The sequence below is a fragment of the Camelus ferus genome, chromosome 12, assembly GCF_009834535.1.
Source record: "Camelus ferus isolate YT-003-E chromosome 12, BCGSAC_Cfer_1.0, whole genome shotgun sequence".
Taxonomy (NCBI): Eukaryota; Metazoa; Chordata; class Mammalia; order Artiodactyla; family Camelidae; genus Camelus; species Camelus ferus.
Window position 1 is genome coordinate 31,513,222 of NC_045707.1, and position 23,743 is coordinate 31,536,964.

At 38.2% G+C, this 23,743-nt stretch overlaps 1 protein-coding gene and 1 long non-coding RNA gene across 2 annotated transcripts; both read right to left on the reverse strand.

Annotated features, from left to right (window-relative positions):
- Positions 1-2,839: 2,839 nt before the first annotated feature.
- LOC116667656 lies at positions 2,840-23,038 on the reverse strand. Its single transcript, XR_004324597.1, has 3 exons — positions 22,954-23,038; positions 15,377-15,381; positions 2,840-2,849 (listed from the first exon to the last, which is right to left on the reverse strand). It is a non-coding gene; the product is annotated as an uncharacterized LOC116667656 (long non-coding RNA).
- AVPR1A (arginine vasopressin receptor 1A) lies at positions 6,114-14,626 on the reverse strand. Its single transcript, XM_006192369.3, has 2 exons — positions 13,004-14,626; positions 6,114-10,733 (listed from the first exon to the last, which is right to left on the reverse strand). The coding sequence occupies exons 1-2, from the start codon at positions 13,986-13,988 to the stop codon at positions 10,447-10,449; spliced, it is 1,272 nt and encodes a 423-aa protein (XP_006192431.3). The 5' UTR covers positions 13,989-14,626; the 3' UTR covers positions 6,114-10,446.
- Positions 23,039-23,743: the final 705 nt, after the last annotated feature.

Below are 23,743 nucleotides of genomic sequence, written 5' to 3' on the forward strand. Positions count from 1 at the left end.
TAAAGGCAAAGATGTGCATCTATCAGATAGAACATTTTCAATAGATTAATGATGCGCCTATGAGATGACTGTGTCTGGATGCTGTGGGGGTACAGCTTCACCATCTTGCCTGTGGGGAACACTTATTACGGGAGAGACACTCAGATGTCTCCCTTAGAAACACAGGGTTTAGAGGATTGGTCTTTATGAGATAGATTGTGATCAAAGGGTAGTTAGGTAGGGGAAATCTTCTATACTAGAGGGTAGTGTTCCCCTTGTTTTATCAGAAACATAGACTCTTTTTCTAAAGTTACTTTTACTTTAGCCTTTGAGTTCGCAGATCCATTCTCTTTGTTTCTGCATCCCTGGTCAGGAATCTGGTAACTCCAAATGGAAATCCCGAGGGCAACACTCTGGTGCAAGATGTGGAGTAGGGAACCTCAGAGACCACTTGTCAGGAAGTGACCAGACTGGACAATTTGCTTTTATCTTGCCATTTCAGAGGCTCCATACTCCAGACATGGAACCAATCTGGGATAAAACCTTGAAATGGTTAGGCAATACTTTTCATCTTCACAATGAAAAAAAGCCCCAAGATCCTCTAAGGCCTTGCTACTCAAAGAGTGTGATACCCAGACCCACAACCTTGCTATCAATGGGAGGCTGTTGGAAATCCAGTATCTTATCCATCCTAGTGAGTCAGACTCCATTGATTTAGAATCTGCGTTTGAATAAGATCCCCAGGTTATTTGCACATTAATGCTGGAGAAGCTCTGTTCTGAGGAAGGAGGACAGGAATGTAGGTGGATTGATGGGAGTTGTGTAGGCAAGGGTTAAAAAGCCAAGCTGGAAGTTGTTGATCTCTAGGTGCACATCAGCTGGAGCCTGGCTGGGTAGCAGAAGCTAATGAGAGGCTGCATTGCAGGGCTAGATGGACCATCAATGCCTGGTGCCAGTTACTGGGAAGGAGAAAGAATTTTCAGATTGAGAAATAAAATAGTCTAGCATAGAGACTTATCTTTAGCTCCAGCACCCTGCCCCCAACTCAACCCAGAGATGGACAGGCAGATGGAAGGGCATGCTACAAGATGGCTAGAAATAGGGTTCAAAGTTTGAAAAGTACAGCTGATGAGAATTTTTCTCCCCACTTCCTGAAATGTCCAGAGACGTATTTTCTGATGTATCTATCCCTTCTGAACAAGAGAGAAAAATAACACCCAATTAAGCATAAAATATTCAGAAAGAATATTAAAATTCATAAAACTTAATGGTAGGACTTTCTTCATCTTTCATTTACCAATAGAACTGTTAAGCTGGTCACATTTCTAATTTCTACGAGAAATTCATGAATCAAAAGGTTCGAAATGGTAAAGGTTAATTTTAGTAGCTCCTCATCCCAGTGATGATATAAATCATATTAACATTTTATTTTCCAAAGATCCGGAACTTTTTATATCTCCTGGAATGTCTGCAGGCACTGAAATTCACAGACTCACACTCCCATAACACAAACGGAAAGGGCAGTGAATGGTTTTGAAACAGATGAACTCTGATATACTTAGACCATGTTTTACACCAAAAAATATCTTATTCACCTACTCAAAACATTCATTCCCACACTATGTGTGTAATCACCCATTGACTATATGTTAAATATTTCTATGTACTAAAGATTACAGCTCCCTTTCTGTGTTGAATGGTTTGTGTATTTATTAAAGGGAATTACTAGTTTTGCTTAGGTAAGTAAGCCATTAAAGAAAATCCCTGGAGGCTGATTTTTATAGTTATCTAGACTGTAACCACCCTATTGAAGTTCCTTCAGAATTCTTCCCTAGATATGTTGTAACTTAAAATAGAAATGAAGGGAAAAGACATTTATACATATTTACAAAAACTTCCAAATGGCTGATTTTCTTCCTCTCTTTGTCACTGTTTCCACCCCAAGCAGCTTAACCATTTTCTGCACGATTTTGGTTAAGGAGTAGGGTAGGTTATTTTGATGCAGTAGTAAGTGGTGTTTCTACAAAAACGAAACAACTGAAGGCTAATTATCAGTTGAAATACCTCTAAAATGTTCATATTTTGTGTGTTGGTGTTGCTTTTTTTTTTTTTTTTTTTTTTTCAATTGGAGTTAGAGAAGACTCTTATCCAAGCTTTGTTACCTCCAAAGACAGTGTTTGGATTCTTCGGGTTTTCTAAGGGCTATCACTGTTTATAGACTGTTCTTTTCCTTTCAAGAGCTCCTTAAGAGTAAGCATTTTTTTCATGTTCTTGGTTCTACATTTCTCATTGACGAACTGCAGGGCAAGGCACGTCAGTCACATTCAGCTTGTGAAAGAGCCCTGTTCCTTTGAACATTCTGGTGCTATTGCCTAAAAGCTGAGCCACAGCTAGAAAGCAGAGGCGGGGAAAGAGAGAATGCTTCAGAGCTGGAATGAGGGGGAGGGAAAAGGGGAAAGAGGAGAGGAGTATAAATGTCTTTAGCAGAAGTTTTGACAAATGTCTGGGGCCAGGTGGAAGATTAACTGTCACAGGATGGTTTTCTTGTGTTTCCATTTGTTTTAAAATATCTTAGAGTTGTTGCTGAATCTATGTTATATGATACTGTTTTACATTAATAATTAGGTAAGCTGGAGCAAAGATCTAGGTCAGGGCATTAAAGACACAGTAGCAACAAAAATATAACACAAAAAACTATATATATAGAGAGAGAGTAAATAGATCAGTGGTTTCTGGGTGGGATGAGGGTGTGGGATGGATGAATAGTGGAGCAGAGAGGAGAATACTCTGTATGATACTCTAATGGTGGTACATGTCGTTACACATTTGTCCAAAGCCACAGAATGTACAACTGTAATGTAAACTTTGGACTCTGGGTGATAATGATGTGTCAATGTAGGCTCATAGATTATAGCAAATGTACCACTGCGGTAGGGGATGCTGATAATGGGAGAGGTGATGCATGTGTAGGGGTAGGGGATATATGGGATACCTCTGTACTTTCCACTCAATTTCACTGTGAACTTAAAACTGCTCTGAAAAGTAACATATATTATTTATCTGTATCTATTAGCTGTATTTCACATTACCCTGTGCATTTGCTTATGCTTGACTGCTATGGAAAGGGATGGTATAGAATTTCTACATGAGCAAAAAAGAATATATACAATAATCAAAAAGGAAGAGAAAACCAGTCATCCCAAATTGGCCTCCACCTTAAAGTATTGTGAGGTGACTATCTGATAAAGTATTTTGAGATGGTCTTATAACTGTATACCTGTGGGAACAGAGGGCAGTCCAACACTGAGAAATATCAATTGTGCGAAAGTTACACAAATGCATAAAAAAGACAAAATCTGAATTATTTAGGTACCCTATATCTGTTTCATTACAAGTATAAAAAAATGAAAAAAGAGGCTATTTAGAAAGCTCAATGCAGCTTGAACTCTTTGATCTTGGAAAAAGACAACATTCCTTTGGGGATGAGAATGGCTCTTCTGCTTGAGAAAATACCTTACAGACAATGCATTGAAAGACAAAGTCTAAGTAAGAATGTTTTAGACAAATAAAAGTTAAATAATTCTACAAAATGAAGTGGAAGAAAGGTTAATTTCTGGCTTTGGAAAAACAAGGATTTGGGGTTTTCGTTGAGAGAAGAAATGTGAGTAAGATGGCAGCCAGCGAAGTCCTAAAGGCAAGAGTAATTAGTGATTAATCCCCCTTAGAAGGGATGGCCATGGATCTTTAAAACAGTACGTATGAATGACTGTCTCTTCTGAGGCATGAGCTAAACCCCTAAATGATATGCCATCCTTCAGAGGAATCTCATCACTCAGGACAACCAAGTGCTCAGAGAGTTGTCAGAAGAAGTGTTAGGGAGAAGGAGTAAAGAAAAAGTCATGAGAAGTAAACTAATGAGCTGTGGACTGAGAGTTGAACAGAAGGAGGAATTGATAATAGTATTCAGGATTCCTCTTAGATCTAGGGAAAGTCACAAACTTTGCACAACACATAAAATGAGGTTAAAACTATTTTATTTGGATATTAAAGAGTGAGCGCAGAGAGCTCGAGATTTAAGACATCCGTCCAGGCAGTAGATACTTGGGACACACAAGTTAAGGAGATGTGGCTGTGGTCAAAACATGGATGACTTGGTGAACCATGGTAGCTGGGATTTGCGGAGGGGGATAAATATACACTTTAACTTCAGATCTGCTGAATTGCCACTGAGTTGTGCTTAGGGACAAGTGCCCATTACTGTGGTGGTGACAAAGCCTTTCTAATAAGATTATTTTAAGTTTGAATTTGAATCAGTAAATTCATTTTTTCCAACCAAGATGATATCACTTAGACTCTCCAAATTCATTCAAGTGATTTTCCCAAGGCTGTTCTGCTATCGACAGTGGAAAACTGGGATTTTTGATTCCTTGGTTTAGTACTTTTTTTTTTTTTAAATCATACAATGCTGCTTCTTGTAATTAAAGCTTCTCACTGTTATTAAACTCTCACAATGTTTAACATATGGATTACCATATATATCTGTATTTGCAATATCTGTATTATAGACAGCATCTACCATATGCAGATGGAAATGTGAAAAGGACGTATCTTTTATTTTAAAGATAAACATAATATGAGTGTCATGGAGAAGGCAGACCAATAAACCAACAGTGCAAGTCACTTTTATATGTGTCATAGTGAAAGTGTTTAGAGGGCACCTAGGAAGCAGAAGGAAAGAAATATTTAACTCCAGAGATTAAGAAAGGATGAATATAGAAAATGAATGAAAGAATGAATTCTATGCTAGTGCATTTCTTTATGAGTCTCTTCTGGTATACAGTGGCACTATTATTTTAGTTCTACCTGATTCATAGAACTTTGTGAAAATATGCTTTGGTAGAAATCCTATTTATTCTTAAAATTTTAAAAGTGTTTTAAAATAACAGTGAGTTTTGAAAAAAAAATCCCAGTATTTTAAAATAGGCTTCAAATTCCCTTTCTTCCATTCCGAGCATTCACTGTTTCTAGAATTTAAGCCAAACCCCAAATAAGCCTTTTAGTTAATGTTATTAGGGTTTCATTTGTAAGAGAAAAACAAAATGTTACAACATAAGTTGAAAGTTAATATGATTTGAGTTCATTAGCCTGTGGAGTAAAGAATTTCAATTTTAAAGACTTAAATGAGAAAAGTCTTGATATTTGGGCCCAGAAGTCAGTCTCACCAATTTCTAGAAAAAATAAACTGAGATGACATTTTTAGGCTAGGATGACACATATGATTTCAGGTAACCCAATTTTTGGTTGTCTTAATACATACTGTAAAAAAAGTAAGTTGCTTTTGTGATTATAATTTATTGAAAAGACAGTTACAAAGTTTCACCTGTTCTTGCTATAGTTGAAGAATATAGATATAACATATTTGTGCTCAAGTATAAACCTATCAATAGCTACTCGTGTAAAGCAAGTCTATGTTTTTTCAAAATCAGCATAATTAACTTGAAATATACTTCATTATTAAGCTAGGCTATAAGAGAATTATTTCAGACAAATTTGATATTTATTTTTCCTTTCTTTTGATCAAACATGTTTTTTATTGAAGTATAGTTGTTTTATAATATTAGCTTCAGGTGTGTAACATAGTGATCCAGTATTTTTGCAGATTAGATTATACTCCATTATAAGTTATTATAAGATAATGACTATAATTCCCTGTACTATACAATTTATCCTTGTTGCTTATCTACTTTATACATAGTAGTTTGTATCTGTTAATCCTATACCCCTAATTTGTCCCTCTTCCCTTCTCTCTCCCCTTTGGTAACCATAAGTTTGTTTTCTATATCTGGGAGTCTGTTTCTGTTTTGCTATACATTTATTTGTGTTATTTTTAGGTTCCACATGTAAGTGATATATATATATATATGTGTGTGTGTATGTGTGTGTATATATATATACACATGATGATATCATTTAGTATTTGCCTTTCTCTGTCTGATTTATTTCACTAAGCATAATATTCTCTAGGTCCATTCATGTTTCTGCAAATGTCAGAATTTCTTTTTATGGCTGGGTTTAATAGTCCATTGTATGTGTGTGTATATACACACACATACCTTCTTTGTCCATTCTTCAAACAAATTTGATATTTATTTTTATTTATAGATCAAGTTAATACACAATAAAAGTGAATAATAAATACAATAGTTATTTCAGTATAATATCACAAACCATTTTTTTCTCTAAAGGACCGAATATTAGATACAATCACAAAAGATTTCAACACCTATCAAAACCATGATCATACAGTTACCCGAAGAAAACACACTGAAGTTCTAATAGCATGATAAGATATGTGATACTGTAACATTTGAAAAATAGTTCCAAAAATGGAATACTAAATGTACAACATTAATTCTTAATAAATTTGTTACAATAATGAGCTAAAGTATAATAGAATATATTAAGTCAGAAATCCTGTGATATAAAGACAACTACTTTCATGGGTGGAAATACCAGTTATTTTATATTAATACTAACTGTCAATTATTGTGATATTACTATTAGATTTATTCTCAGATTTCCCTTTCTGAATTTGCTGACTTGATCTTGGAACACAAATTACTTAATTCACTCTTTAACATTTTAAAATTTTCAAATATTAATTAATATAAAAAGATGTGATACATGTATTTTATATATATACATAATAAAAAGAAAAAATAATGGCATTTAATTATCACCCATAATGTATATTTTGATGCTAACATACTATAGGTCACATATACATTTTCATTTATGATAATTTAATGTACCTAAAAATTGAGTTAGAACAATATTATTCTATGTGTGCAATGAAATCACACAATTTGTGTGCTTCAGTCCACTTAAGGCTCTCTTAGGGATTTAAAGGAAATAACTTTTTATGAATACCTCTTTAATTTTTGCTCAAATTGGCAGAGGTCAGATTGTAATCAGGAAGCATTCTCTAATATTTACTCTCCACTTGCTAGTCATGACGTTAAGTGTTGCCGATGACACTGAGTAGTACTAAAAAGGCCATAGGAAGGGAGAGGGCAGGGATAAAGTGGCTGCTTCTACACCTTCAGGACTAGCATCCCAGAAGGCCCTGCCCTGGGCTTACTCTGAACAGAGTGGTTGCCTCCGGTATAAAAATCCATTAGGGCCCAATTTATGTGGGTTTAAAGGAGCCTATTCTCTGATAATTGGGGTTAATGATTAGGCTCAGTTTTTCCCTAGATGGCTTCTAGTTATACTTTAGTTGTAGAGTCAAACTCTAAAGCTATAATTTAAAGCTTTGAGTGCCAATTACACCAGAAAAAATAGGTTTTAGTGTTGGAAAAACATAAAATGTTAACTTAATCAGATTACTTTACTTGTGTAATAATAGAATGAAAGTTGTGTTTTTTAGCCATCAATAATTGTCCATTCTAATAACTGTAATAAGTTTGGGAGCGTACTGCATGTTATTAAGAGTACTTGATTTTTTTCTCTTTAAAAACCACACCCTTTTCTCAGTCATGGCATGAGACTTCTTTGACGATGATGGAAAGTTTGTGTGTAGGACAAATATATAATTAACCAAAGAATATCACTAATTTCCTTCAAAGATATTTTTATACTTTAAAGATACATGTCCAAAAATTAACCCATTATGCATTTAGTATGTACTTTAAAATGTTTTATCATCATCAATTTATATTTATCAAATGCTCAATAGATGTACCATCAGTTTCTTCTTACCAGTGGATTTTTTTATTAATTACATTCCATATACTCACATAGATACATTAATATTGTGTACTTGGAGCATTTTCCCACAGGTAACTCTGCAAAATAAAATAAGGTGAGGCAACACATTTATCCTTGTTTGCAAGCCTTTGTTTGTTATAATGTCTCTGGTCTTCTCTTTGCTCAAGAAAGAAAAATCCCTTCCCAGCATAGACAAGCAGGACTTTTCCAATTTGGAATATTGTTTTGGGACATAGAATGACATTTCTGGGTATATAACATTAAGAATGTTTAGCAGCTAGGTAAGTTAAGCTTCCCAGATGAAACCACAGAGAACAAGACCATATATTTGCCTAGTGCAGAACTAGACTCAGATCTTCTGGTGTCTCTCTAGCCCCTTTGCTGCTATCTCATCTCCTGTTGTATTTAAAAAGAGAAAAAGCAGCTGGGTAGGTTAATATGTACGTTATTTGAAAGATGTTCCTAGAAATGATTCAAACTGAATTTATTTACTTGGTGATACACGTCAGCACTTTGAAACAATCTATACAAGAACCATGAGGTTTGGAATTGGATTTACAAAAAAAGTGGACTCATCTTTGTTCCAACCCAAAAAACTTTTGCTTTGAGTGGTCAGAGAGAAGTTGTGAAAAAGGCTGACAACGTTAACAGAGGGCAAGGATACAGAGATGCTGCTTTGACTCAAGTAATGAAGAATTGATTAACTTAATTTATGGCTCATACTGGACAGTGCCCTTTGTTACTTTTAAAAAGCAGAATTCTAAAACCTGAGTGCTCAGTCTCTGTAAGACATCTGCAAACATGTTTTTAGGCTTATCAATCTAGGGAGTAAAAGGCCTGAGAATTTGGAAAGATAGGAGAATGAAGAGGAGTGAGGTTGATGGTTCCAAGTTCTCACAGTGCCATTCAGTCCTCAGTTTCTTATCTACAAAGTTAAAAAAAGAAAAATTCTATTAAAAGAACTATTACTTCCTCTAAGGGATGCAAAATATTTATGATGTACTCTCAAGTCATTGCATGGTCTCCAAGAAGGTGAAGGAGCCAGACAAAATAGCTAAAAAAATGCAGTAACAACAGCCAAGTAGTGTTGTAATTCATTACTGTTTAGAAATGAAAGAAATTGATGCTCTTGGCTGGCTTTGATTTACCTGCTTTCAAAGGAAAGCAGGTTCTCTCTTTAAATTGGAAAACTTTGATTAGACAGGACTTAGACTTTAGTTGGCCACTGGCAATGCTTTCCAATGAATCAGCAGAGCTATATTTACATTTTAGGATTTTTATATCCCAGACATGAAACCAAGAAATTCTGGTCGATGAAAAGTAAACAGGAAAAAGCTGGGCAATTTTGAAGACCCCTGTCCCTCAACCCCCACCCCGACCGAAGAATATCAACATTCATATAGCACTTGACAGTTTATGAAGATCTTTTCACACAAGTGATTCCGTTTAGTTCTCACAACAACCCTGTGAGGTAAATGTTGTCAGCTCCATTGTACAGCCAAGGACATGGAGGCTTTATGCATTTTTAAGTCATCTGCCTAAAGTCATACATTTAATCATGAAGGAAGCCAGACTAAAGGCAGAATTGCTGTCTTTTTATCTCCCCACCTCATCCTGCCCCCAACCCTGCTTCTCCTCTACTATGAAACTGTTAGATGGGTAGGAGATCGGAAGGGAAGACCAAGTTATTACTTAAACATGAGGAGGGGACACTCAATATCCTGAGTCATTCTTCAGGAGACTCTTACATTATCTATGAATCTGGACCCCCCAAATGTGAAGCACTGATGGTGTTAATATCCAGCATAGCACGTGTTACGTAAGGATATAACGTAACACTGATCAAAACATGTTTACAGTCTTCTCGAGAAAGTCTACATAGTACCTTGGGCAATCTACCCTTCTAATAAAACTGAGCATTCCTCATACAAATATGGCTTTAAAGCGACCTTGCTGCAGGACAAAAAAAAAAAGATATTATTGGCCAGTTTTGTCTCTAACCTTCAGCATCTTGGTAATCCTGCTGTTTACAACCAACAAAATATGAGGAACCAAAAGAAGGAACTGCCAGTTCTAACGTTATTGATTTTAAATTTAGGTGATTTATATCTTCTAACAGAACTTGCCTCTTTCCCCTCTGGAAAGGGCACCCCCTGCTCAGTATGCCTCAAGTACGCATGCCTCTCCAAGGCACCATGCCCATCCCCAGGCCACAGTTTGAGGCTACATTTTCTGATACATAAATTGATTTTATTGGCTGGAAACATAATTTCTCCAAAATCTCTTCTGATTCCTTTCAAACATTAAGGCTGATAACGAGCTCATTTTTTTTCAGCAATAATGCCCCTACACTGTATGACTTCTGAATCAATCAAGCCTTAGTTATGTCAGAAATAAAAAGAAAAGAAACCTACAGCAAAATATACAGCCAGGGTGGTTATGATTTTTCCTTCAGAAATACAACTTCTGTTATTTCTGGGAACTAGGCCTGCAAATTTTAGTGTAGGATGTTTTTTTTTAAATTAACATTCCAAATAAAACAATTCATAGCTCTGTGTTGTAGCAATGTTGAAAATGCAACTAGAAACACAATCTTGTACCCAAGAAATTGATTTATGCTTATCTCATGTAAGTTCATTTGTTCTAATAGTTTCTCGCTGGATTCAGCCAACGGGTCAAAAAGTCCATTAACAAGAGTCAGGTTGAAACAGGAATGAATTTGATGGACTTGGAAGATTTAGGCGAGTCTTTCCATGTGCCCATACTGTTTGTTGGGCTTCTGTTGTTAGTGAAAGAAGTCTGTCTTCGGCTCATACTGTCAGAATCTCCTTTGTTGAACGTTTGCTTCATGTTTTGGCAGCATGGGAAGCTCTGGACACAGTCTTGCAGGAGATGGCCACTAAAAAACATGTATATCCAGGGATTGCAGCAACTATTCAAGGAGGCCAGCAATGCAGTGATGGTGGTGGCTGGGTTTTCGGACTCTGTATGGAAAACATAAGGGGAGAGAATTTAAATAGTCAGATGCAAATAACTGAACAGTGGATAAACTCATTTTTCCATTGATTAATGAAAGTGGGGAAAATGTTATGGGTCAATATAGAAAATGAAGTATTTTGTTTATCAGTCAGCAAAATGGCTGGTGTATGGAAATTGCATGGTTATAAAATATTTTTGTAAGCAAGAGACTTTGAAAGTGATTCAGGTATTTTAAACCACAATTAAAATATTTAAATTGAACCAGTGGAACTTTCAAAGCGTTAAGAATATTAAATAATTTATTTAAAAATTTTTGAATCCTTTGTGTTAGCACTAGCATGTGCCAATGGGCACCACACTTACAGAATGGCTGTAATTGCAGTGAAATTTCCAGAGTCAATAGACATGTATACCAAATTGTATCTATCCTAATAACTCAGGCAAAAATATGACATTATGGAACTTGTTTAGTTTTTTTTTAATTTTTAAAATTAGACATGTCCTTTTAATAAGAAAACTATACAGAAGGGAATAGTTGAAATATAGGTCTCTGAAGGATACAATGTTTGGTTGTTTTTCTTTGGTTAATTAGAAATTTCTTTGGGAGCAGGGTAATAGCTCAGTGGTAGAGTGCCGACTTAACATGCACAAGGTCCTAGGTTCAATCCCCAGTACCTCCATTAAAAAAAATTAAAAGAAAAAAGAGAAGCTTCTTTTAATTTTAAAATAAAACCATCTTTGTGGATTGAACAATTGAATTACATTATTAAGAACAGATGAATTTGGAAATTCTAACAGTCTTTTGAATTATTTTATATGTATTTGCACTGATAAGCTACATAAATATTATAACCTTTCACAGTAGAGCTGTTGCCCTCATAGTATACCTTTTCTAAAGATAAGAATAATCAGCAAGGGCTGACTTTCCCTGGATTATTAAATATAAACCTGGATCTCTTCACTCATGTTATGCCAGAATAAATTACAGGTTATTTAATCATACTTTGTGCTGACACTACTGTTAAAGGTGATCATGATCCATGGCTAAGACTGTTCTCAAAAAGAATGGAAATCATTAACATACCTATGCACAAGTGAAGAATTTTTTAGTAATTGTGTCTAAATCCTGATAAAGCAATAAGTAGACTGAAAGTTTTTATTTGATTGGCAATAATTAAGAGGCTGCCAGGATCAAGCAAGACAGGAAGTGGTAAACCAAATATATAGCATTTATGTTGTAGTTTTCATCATCGGTGCTATTATAGCCATGCAAGAATTTTTATTTGTTTGAAATAAATTCACTCTCCAGTGTTTTATCTGCACATACGATTTTCAAAGTATATCACAAATACTTCCTACTCCAATTCCAAATAACAAAAGGGGACACTCCTTCCCAGATACCTATTTCCCAACTACAGTTTTTGTCAGTATTATTTCTATAATATATTTGATTTGAAAAATTTTTTTCCTTATTAAACAAAAAGATTTTTTTCAAACTACATTATTAAATAATGTTTTGGGGGTAAGTTCTTGTGAAATTAGTTTTTCTAGTTTTTGAAGGAACTAAAATCACACAACCTAGTAGGTGCAGAGGACATTCTCAGAAAACGATTACAAGAATTGTGTGGAGAGGTGTACAGCTGTGTGGTCAAGTTAGTGCTAAAGACTAATGAATTAGCCTAAAAAACATTCAGAGTTTATCAATAGTCCTGCTTTGAAATACTGGGGGAAATTGTTAAGGTAATTGTAGGAAAAAGTTAAAAGATTATGATAGGAAATGGAACATTAGCTAAATGCCAGATTAAAATTACTGATTTAATTTTTACATTATGATATTTTTCACAAGCTAGCAAAAAGCAGTTGTGACAACAAAAATATTTCTCTGAATCTAATAAACTTCAAAGCAGGGGTATTAACACAGTGGTTAGTGCTTTGGCAAAAAAAAAAAAAGTCTTTATTCTGTTTTGTAATTGTGTGGCTGACTGTAGGGCACAGTTTCTGAATTTGTGCTTTTAGGAGCATTATCATTGCATGCTACAAGTGCAGATTCCGGAGCCTCATTCCAGATCTACTGAATCAAAATGTCTGGGGTGGGGACACCACGAACTTGCCTTTTAACAATCTCACGCAAGATGTCATTCTTATGCACACAGAAGTTTAAGAACTATTAACATAGAGGAAATTATGAAAAGAAATTCTGTTTCCTCTCCCTCCTCCCCCACCCCCCACACGCGGCCCCATTTCCTGCACCTTCCTCCATCGTCCCGACACCTACCGACCCAGAGCAAATTCTTATCCCAGACAGACCACATCTGGATGATGAAAAAGGGCGCCCAGCAAACGATGTAAGCCGTCACGATGACGAAGGTCATCTTCACCGTGCGGATCTTGGCGCGGGAAATGATCTTCACACTGCTGACACACGGCTCGAGCAGGAGCCCCTTGTGGAAGGTGCCACCCGCGCCCTTGGCGCGGTTACCCTTCTCTTGGCGCGCTGCTGTCTTTCCGCGGACGTTGCGCCAGATGTGGTAGCAGATGAAGCCGTAGCAAGTACCAAGGATGACCACGGGTGCCACGAAGATGCCGCCGGTCATCCAGGTCACGTAGGCGGGGAGCCCCCAGGGCTGGATGAAGTTGGCCCAGCAGTCGTAGGCCTTGGTGACGTTGTTCACCTCGACCACGGAGAAGACGAAGTACTGCGGCGTGCTCAGCACGAAGCTCAGCACCCAGGCGGCGGCGATCATGAGGCGCGAGCGGCGCGCGGGCTGCTGCAGCGTCTTCAGCGGGTGGCACACAGCGATGTAGCGGTCGGCGGTCATGACCACGAGCATGTAAGCCGAGGCGAACATGGCGAACACCTGCAGGTGCTTCACCACGCGGCACAGCCCGTCGGGTCCACGGAAACGGTAGGTGATGTCCCAGCACAGCTGAGGCAGCACCTGGAAGAAAGCGACGGCCAGGTCTGCTAGGCTGAGGTGGCGGATGAAGAGGTGCATGCGGGACTTTTTGGAAGGCGTGCGGTGCAGCGCCAGCAATACACTGCTGTTACCCAGCACGGCCACCACGAAAATCACGGCTAGCACAGCGATCTCCAGCTTGGCCACCTCCTCGTTGCGCGCGTCCCTCTGCGGATCGCCGTCTTTTCCGAGCGCCTCCGTTTCCCGGCTGGCGTTGGCACCGCTGGCGGCCAGAGGCCACCACAGGCTGGAGTTGCCAGCGGGCCCCGCGCCGGGGCTCCCGGAGAAACGCATGCTGTCCATGCAGCGCTTCCTGGGCTTCCTCCGAGGCCCGCTCCCTTCCCGCCTCCGCTCCCTTCTTCCCGCGCTCCCGGCGAGCCCGGCTCTGCTCTTCCTCCCGCGGGTGTTTCCCGGCGCAACGTCCCACCTGTCACCTCGGCTGATCTCTGTCGCGTCTCTGGCCCCTTTCCCTGCTCTGCCTTTTCTCGATTCGGGCGAAGCTGGGGAGGTGCACTCCGAGTCTCTGAAAGCACTGGACTCCGAACTCAAATTATTTATGCGGAGTTTGTTTCCCCAGACCGCGCTCCTTCTCGCCCTAGTGGTTGGAGACTGCCCGCTGACTCCTCTCACCACCTCCCTCCCCTCTCCCTCTGGGGTTTTCTTTCTTTTTTTTGGCCCCTTTTCCTACGTTCATGATTTGTCCTCTTTGCATCACGGCTGCAGGGGTGGGGCTGGGAGACTCGCGTATTCATCGGCGTAACGGGGAGTCGTGGCGCTTTCCCGCTCTTCTCTTATGAAAAACTTGGCGAACTGGACGTGTCATGCCTTTTTAGGTCTTACCACCATTTCCTCAAGCCTCCCTTAAGGGTCACCTTAACCTAGCATTTGACTTCAGTAGACGCTGTCAAGGTGGTAACCGAGAAATCCCGAGTCTACCAGCTGGCCTGCGCGCTTTTGCACCTGAACTTGGCGCACGGCTCAACCTGCTTCAGCCTGGGTTTCTCGCTCCGCGGCGAGTCTGCCCGTCCTGGGGTAGCCAGTCTGGCTAATTTTATTCCGTTGGCAATTTGGCTACAGGAATTTCGTCGCTCACGGCTCTTCTCCACCCTTCTCTACGGAGTAGCCAACTGAATGACTTTAAGGGCGCTCTCTCTTCCCAGTAACTTCTTTGATGCCCGCTATTTGTTACCCTGCCTGCGTTCGCGGACCGGAAGGACTCACTCGCCTGTCCCACTGCAGTCCACATGGCTGCTGGGCGCGTATCTACAGCGCAGAGAAGAGGAATGCCTCCTGGTTTTCCAGTTTCCCCCGGGGCTGGGAGCGGGTTGGGGAGGTGGGTGGGACGTAGGGAGTTTTCTTTAAACTAGATTCCTGGGGTTCCCTCCGGGAGAAAGCCTGACTCCCACAGCGGAGATGGGTGGGTATTGGACTACAGTGGTCCGTGGGGACTTCATCTGGTTACTGCTGACTCGTGGGGACATCTCTTCGGGTGGACAAAGCAGCTGCTGGAGAGCGGCCGCCCAGGCAGCGCTGTCCAGGGCAGCGGAGCGAAAAAGCGCCAGGTTCCTTGCGCTTGAGAAAGGAGTAATTCCCAGCAGGAAAGAGGCTCTCTGAAGCAAGACAGAAAAGATCACCTATCTGTTGGTTACTCTGAACAGCTGGAGTCCAGCTGCGGGGCCAGAGGCGAGCACAAGTGCTCTCCAGTGAGCTCTGAGTGTTGACTTTGGTGAAGATATGCTTCGACGGACAGCAAGGGGGAGTCTTTTCACGAAAGAAGAAGGAAAGAAGAAAAAGAAACACTTTGTACGGTCATCTACTCTGTAGATACCATGAACATGACTTTTTGGTCAGAATATTTGTGAATGTGATGGTGGTATAAAGTTGATTGTCTCAGAAAAAAATATCTGTGAAATGTAGGCAAAGAAATCAAAAGATTTTCTGAGGCGCAGTTCTCAGTGAGAACTCCGCTCTGCTTCCCAGTTCATGCACAGCTGAGTCCTAAGGCTGTCGTATTAACAGCCCTGGACTCCACCTGTGGGGCCCTGCTTCACTGTGGCTGGATCAACTTCCGTTTATGTATCTTGAAAATAAGACCGAAAGGACCCACCAGCCTTACCAACTTATGAAGTTATTGTGAGGATCAAGTAACACAATGTTCTGTGTGGGGAAATACTCTGAAAAATGCACGCTGTGTTGTGTTGTTTAACTTTCTCTAAGCTATCTAGGTGGCAAAAGATTTAAAAAGTTCAGAAGTGGCAGTCAGTAAAAGGTTTCCAGACCACCTGTCTGGAAAAATCCTTCAAGCGATTAGGTAATAGTCACTGACTCAGAGAGGTGACCTTCTTTTAAGTCACAGATTACATTATTAGTGCTCCATGTGAGAAATAATGTTGTCTGACCCTAGTGTCCTAGGGTAGTGCAAAAGTGGTCTGTGGCCAGAACCCAGCAATTTTACTGCTCTTGGCCCTGTGTCTTTGAGTTTTCATATTTCCTAAAGGGAAGGAATCTGTAGTACAAGGTCCACAAAGTTCCTCTGAGGTTTATTCCAAAGAGATGGTGTGGTAGCCTCTCAGGAAATCATGCATCTGTGTCAGGCTCTCTGATTCAGTAATCCAACTATATCCAAGTTGTAAAACTAACTTTTTAGGTTACATTTGTGGGCACGGTTGGAAGATATTCTTATTCAGTGAACAACAGTATTAGCTAGCCATGTTTATTGAATAAATATACACATAATACAGATGGAAATATATGTATATGAAAAAAATGTTCAGTGTAGATTCCAGACCCCAGTCCCTCTTTTAACACACACACAGTTTTAAAAGTATGTCTGTATTAGTTTTACTGGTTCCATATTCAAAGGAAACCAGGACCAGTTAAATACTCATTATTCATGTACCTCACTGGACCTGGTGTGAAAATCACTCAGTAGAGGGTAAAGGAATTGTGGTCCTAAAGTGTGAAAAGAACATAGTCATTGGTTTTTGTGACATCCTGTCTTTTTGTTAGAGCAATTTGCATTTGCTCCACACTTCTTGTATTATTAAGACTTACTTTCCCTCTTTTACTCTCAGTGGATTTAACATGTTTTGAGGGTGAAATGATGAAAAGGAAAAAATGGAAGTTGTGCATAGTGTCCTGGAGTAACCTTTCTCTTGTCAGTCTTCCTTTTTCCGAGTTTGCAATTCCAGATGTTTAAGAAGTATTTCAATGAATGGAAACAGCCACCTCTTTCCCTTACTAGCTGTGTGACTGTTTTAATCTTTGAGCTTCAAATTCTTCATCTGTAAAATCTTGGTGATGAAACATAGTGGCTGCAAGGATTATACAAGTGGTCATTTAAATTTCTGGCATTTCCTGGTATTCAAAATGCTAATTCTCCCTTTTTTGAATATGTAAATATCCTCCATATTACTTGTTATTTTGCCTGTAAGATTTTTCCTTCTAATTAAAGCAGCATTTTGCCAACTCCTTTCTGTGCAATAGAAGATACTGATAGGTTTCCTATGAGAAAAGAGTTCCACAGTTGAATACATTGGGGGAAGCATTCTATATGCATCTCATCCTCTCCTGGAGATTTACACATAAAAGACTTCTGAGAAGTTTACTTAACTGTGTTTATCAATGTTTCCCAAAGCTGTTTGACCATGGACAACACCCATCATTTTACTTTCCCCATGAAACAGTGATGAACAGATTACAGGACAATGGGATACAGTTTGAAGGACACTGAGGAAATGCACTTGGAGTTCCAGAACTCTTGGGGACTACCACCAGACTTAGTCAAGAAGTCAAGGGACAGGGGTGCCCAATGTCAATGGGTTACATTTAGTTTGTCATATTACCTTATGTACTGCCTTATAGCTGCTGACAGTGTGTCCTTCTTCTCCTTAAGCTTTCAGTTAGAAATTGGATATCTGTAGGAGCATCCATTTTACTGCTATTACAAATTTATGACACTCCGATCACAGGACTGTAGTCTGGTTTTCATACCATTACTTCTAGCAAATCAGCAAGTATTGGTTGCACATCACTCTGCTAGGTCTTGAGCTTGATCCAAAGAAGTATGTAATGATCACTAATATTTAGTGAACACTTTGTGCCAGGCACTCTCACAAGTGTTTTACTTCGTTTAATCCTCCCAGTGACCCTATGAGGGACGTATGCTTTTTTCTCTTTTTAATTGAAGTATAGTCAGTTTACAATGTTATGTCAATTTCTGGTGTACAGCATAATGTTTCATTCATACATGTACATACATATATTCACGTTCATATTCTTTTTCATTATAGGTTACTACAAGATATTGAATATACTTCCCAGTGCTATACAGAAGAAATTGTGGGTTTTTTTTTTTATTTTGGGATGTACTTGTATTATTTCATTTGAGGAAACAGAGGCACAGAGAGGATGAATAACCAGCCTTAGGTGACACAGTTGGTCAGTAGTAGAAAAAGGATTTGAAAAGAAGCAATTGATTCCAGCATTTTTCTATCTTAACTATTACACAGTGCTGCCACCTGTGAGCCTCAACTGCCTGCATGTTACAGACTCATATAGGGTACTTAGTTGGTTATTTAACATTTCCTCTGTGTATGGTGTGTTCTCCTTTTAAGACTAGGAGATTCTGCAGGATCTGCACTGGTTACTCTATATCCTTGACTTCCTCTTTACTAAAGTACAGAATAGCAGCAGCAGCAGCAGCAGAAGTAGTTGTAGCAATAGTAATTGTAGTAATAATAACAGATAATGTTAACATTTACCAACACTGATTAAGCTCTTAATTTATAAGCTAAGAGCTTTAAATTCATTATTTCATTTACTCTTTCAAATAATATTTAAAATAAACTACATATAGGAATACACTTATTATTATCCCACTTGAAAGATGAATAAAACAAAAGTTAGAGAGATTAAGCAACTTAACCAGAGTCACGGGACTCCAAGTGGCTGAGCTGAGTCATGCAGTGGTCTGTTCAGTCAAGGCTTGAGTTCCAGCCTCTGTGCTCCGCTGGCTCCCACACACATCACGAGCACTTAACACGTATCTGCAGAAAGAATTACCAAATGTTGTAACAGAAACTGGTTTTTGAGTACTGAAGGAACATAAAATCCAGAACGTGCTTGGTGACTGGATAAATTAGGGAAGATTGAGGAGCCATCTTCGAGCACCTAAATCTTTCTCATTATCTCCGTGAAAACAAGAGTCAGCATTATATCCAGAGGGTCTTAAATAGTTACAGTCATCTTTCTGCCTCCTGGGCAAATCCTGGACAGGTGAAGTGTGTATTTGATTTAAAAATTACCCTCTGAATGATTGTCTATTTAATGCACACATACACTAGATTCTAAAGAATGCTGCATGTCGAACATGGAAAAACATCAGGGCTTCCTTCTAATGCTGTTTGCTCTGCGGTGCCAGATGAAAAACGAGGATAGTATTTGGTCCTATGTAAAAAGCTTTATTTTCTTATGTGATAAAATGGGCTTGCATGTTAGAATACAGAGCTATGGCATTAAAGAGAGGCTACCACACTCAATAAAATCTTAAGTATCCTAATATTTTTTGATGAAAAATTAAAATCTCACCACTTGTTTAGAATTTGAAAAATTCTACGTCAGTCAAGACAGCATTAGTAGAAAAATCGCTCCAAAGGAAAATATTTCTTAATTTGTTACTATTTTATCATGTGTTCAGAAAATGTTTGCATTTAAAAATTGTATGTTTGATTTAATTAAAATCTTAAACAGATTTATATGCTCATTTAAAACATTGACTTTGACACTTTTACTCCTGATGAATTAATATGCATTTGGATTCTCTGCATATTCATAGTTGAGTAGCTTTGATATTATGCTTAGAACTTGAGAATCATCAAGACACATTCTCTTAGCAAGTTGGCATCATTAAGTCTGCCTCTGTGTATTCATTAACTCCTTTTGTCACAAGAGAAAAAGTTTGTATTGTTTGAAGTGTGCTGACATCAGGAGTTGTGATACTATCATTTTTTATCTACTACAAATACTATTTCTGTACAATAAACAAATGATTTCCTTTTTTTTGCTTCTTTTCTTTGAGGTTTCACAGGGGTTAGTTTTGAAGAAATACATTCCATTTCTGTTCTTTATCTACTCACCCTGCCTCTTCTGTCTGGCACCTCACACATACTTGCCATATGCCTTAAGATTTCTGAAAGTCTTCTTTTGTCCTGTTACCAGTGAGGACTGTGATTAGTATGGACTATATTGCATTTTACTTTCTGTTAGGATTTTCACGGGGATAACTGCATATTTACAACTAATTTATCCTTGGATAAAGCAGACATGTTGCTGGAGAAAAGGTTTAATCCATTTGGACTTATAACCTCTATGTATCCACGAGAATCTCTAAGGTTTAATCTTTCTGAACATATTTTAAGATACAGATGTAAAATAGAACAGGCTTGAAATATTTGGGGCTTTACCTTAGTGTTCCTAAACAGACTTTAATCTGAAAATGTTTTCTGATTGTTTGGTAAGTCAGTAGAATGAAATAGCTATAAAGACACCATCATCATTACTGTTTCCTAAGTACCTGCAATCAAATAAGTGTCTGATGCTCTGTATTCCTACGTGGAATACAGTAGTTAACAGGAAGCATTAATGTACATCACATCAATAAGAGAAAGGACAAAAACCACAATATCATCTCAATCGATGCAGAAAAAGCATTTGATAAAATTCAACACCCATTTATGATAAAAACTCTCACCAAAGAGGGTATAGAGGGAACATATCTCAACATAATAAAAGCTATATATGACAAACCTACAGCCAGCATAGTACTCAACGGTGAAAAACTCAAAAGCTTCCCACTAAAATCTGGGACAAGACAAGGATGCCCACTATCACCACTCCTATTCAACATAGTCCTGGAAGTCCTAGCCACAGCAGTCAGGCAAGAGAAAGAAATAAAAGGGATCCAAATTGGAAAAGAAGAGGTAAGAGTGTCATTATATGCTGATGACATGTTACTATATGTAGAAAACCCTTAAAGTTCCACACAAAAGCTACTAGAGCTGATTGAAGAATTCAGCAAGGTAGCAGGTTACAAAATTAACGTTCAAAAATCAGTTGCATTTCTTTACACTAACGATAAATCAACAGAAGAAGAAAGTAAAGAAACAATCCCCTTTAAAATAGCATCCAAAGTAATAAAATATCTGGGAATAAATCTAACCAAGGAGGTGAAAGAATTATACACAGAAAACTATAAACCATTGATGAAGGAAATTAAAGAAGACTTTAAAAAATGGAAAGATATTCCATGCTCTTGATGAATCAATATTGTTAAAATGGTCACACTGCCCAAGGCAATCTACAGATTTAATGCAATCCCTATCCAATTACCCAGGACATATTTCACAGAACTAGAAAAAATCATAATAAAATTCATATGGAACCATCAAAGACCTAGAATTGCCAAAGCATTACTGAAGAGAAAGAAAGAGGCTGGAGGAATAACTCTCCCAGACTTCAGACAATACTATAGAGCTACAGTCATCAAGACAGCATGGTATTGGTACCAAAACAGACATATAGACCAATGGAACAGAATAGAGAGCCCAGAAATGAACCCACAAACTTTTGGTCAACTCATCTTTGACAAAGGAGGCAAGAATATACATTGGAATAAAGACAGTCTCTTCAGCAAATGGTGTTGGGAAAACTGGACAGCAGCATGTAAAACAATGAAGCTAGAACACTCCCTTACACCATATACAAAAATCAACTCAAAATGGATTAAAGACTTAAACATAAGACAAGATACAATAAACCTCCTAGAGGAAAACATAGGCAAAACATTATCTGACATACATGTCAAAAATTTTCTCCTAGAAGAAATAAAAGCAAGAATAAACAAATGGGACCTAATGAAACTTACAAGCTTCTGCACAGCAAAGGAAACCAGAAATAAAACAAGAAGAAAACCTACGGAATGGGAGAAAATTTTTGCAAGTGAAACCGACAAAGGCTTGCTCTCCAGAATATATAAGCAGCTCATACGACTCAATAAGAAAAAAATAAACAGCCCAATCCAAAAACGGGCAGAAGACCTAAACAAGCAATTCTCCAAGGAAGACATACAAATGATCAAAAAGCACATGAAAAAATGCTCAATATCACTAATTATCAGAGAAATGCAAATCAAAACTACAATGAGGTATCACCTCACACCAGTCAGAATGGCCGTCATTCAAAAATCCACAAATGACAAATGCTGGAGAGGCTGTGGAGAAAGGGGAACCCTCCTACACTGCTGGTGGGAATGCAGTTTGGTGCAGCCACTATGGAAAACAGTGTGGAGATTCCTCAAAAGACTAGGAATAGACTTACCATATGACCCAGGAATCCCACTCCTGGGCTTGTATCCAGAAGGAAATCTACTTCAGGATGACTCCTGCACCCCAATGTTCATAGCAGCACTATTTACAATAGCCAAAACATGGAAACAGCCTAAATGTCCATCAACAGGTGACTGGATAAAGAAGATGTGGTATATTTATACAATGGAATACTACTCAGCCATAAAAACCGACAACATAATGCCATTTGCAGCAACATGGATGCTCCTGGAGAATGTCATTCTAAGTGGGGTAAGCCAGAAAGAGAAAGAAAAATACCATATGAGATCGCTCATATGTGGCATCTAAAAAACAAAAACAAAAACAAACAAACAAACAAAAACAAAGTGTAAATAAAGGACAGAAATAGACTCACAGACAGAGAATACAGACTTGTGGTTACCAGGGGGGTGGAGGGCGGGAAGGGATAGACTGGGATTTCAAAATTGTAGAATAGACTACACTGTATAGCACAGGGAAATATACACAAAATGTTATGATAACTCACAGAGAAAAAAATGTGACAATGAGTGTGTATATGTCCATGAATAACTGAAAAATTGTGCTGAACACTGGAATTTGACACAACATTGTAAAATGATTATAAATCAATAAAAAGTCACCAGGGGGGAAAAAAAAAACCGGAAGCATTAATGTAACTGATCTTCAGAGAAGATTTTCACACTTTCCAGAGTTTCTTTTGAACTTTGTATTTGAAAAGCCAGTCCATCTTCTCAAGAATTTAACTATTCTTTCAATGAGGATCTCTCACTGCCCTGCAGCATTTCAGAAAGCAGCTTTACACAACTAAATCCTGTATGAATTTATTTTATCATAATGGAATGATAACTTGGAGTACTCAGCCATAGAAGACCTGGGCAGACAAAAAATCTGGAACACATTTTTGATATTACTTTTACTGGGGTTATGAATAAAGGGAATAAGAAAAATAAACTATATGCGTTCATTTATAATGATAATAGCTGTTTTTCTGTTTAGAACAATATTATTTTATAATATTTATTTTATAAAGTGTGAAAACAGAAAAATGTAAAGAAAATTTATAATCTTTCATACTTCTCATAGCACCCATAGATAATCACAATTGTCATTTGCTTTTGCTTTTCCAGTTCTTTTCCCATGTGTGTATCTTTTATAAAACTAGAATCAGACCATATTGTATATTATAATCTGGTCTTTCAAGTTCACAACATACTGTAAACTTTTCTCCATGTCATTGAATATTCTGCTGTGTCATTGATTTTATGGCTTCAGAGTTCTCTGTCCCATTTATGCATTTAATTTATTTTATATATTTTTCCTTTTTTGACGGTGGGGGGAGCTTTGGCCTCCTGGGTTTCTTTCATTCTCCCTTTATCCCTCTTCTGCACCCCACCCCCACCCTGCCCGTTGCACACAGTGCTGCTTTCAGATACCTCTTTACTAACATCCATGTGTATTTCTTAAGGTTAAATTTCTGGAAGTAGAATCACTGGGTCCTCACTTATCTCCTTCCCTATTTTACATTCCACAGTCCATTAGCTTAATTAATTCTTTTGCATTTACACTTTTCCTTGCCCTTTCTTTTTTTTTTTTTTTTAATTGTACTTCCCCTGGAAAAAAATCACTTTTGGTGAAATGCAGTTTTGTTCCTGTAGCAGAGCAGCTGAAACT

Coding starts and splice junctions, on each gene's coding strand:
- AVPR1A (XM_006192369.3), bottom strand. CDS start 13,988: ATGGACAGCATGCGTTTCTCCGGGAGCCCCGGCGCGGGGCCCGCTGGC. Junction 10,734..13,003: donor TAAGAATTTGCTCTGGGTCG/GTAGGTGTCGGG, acceptor TTTTCCATACAG/AGTCCGAAAACCCAGCCACC.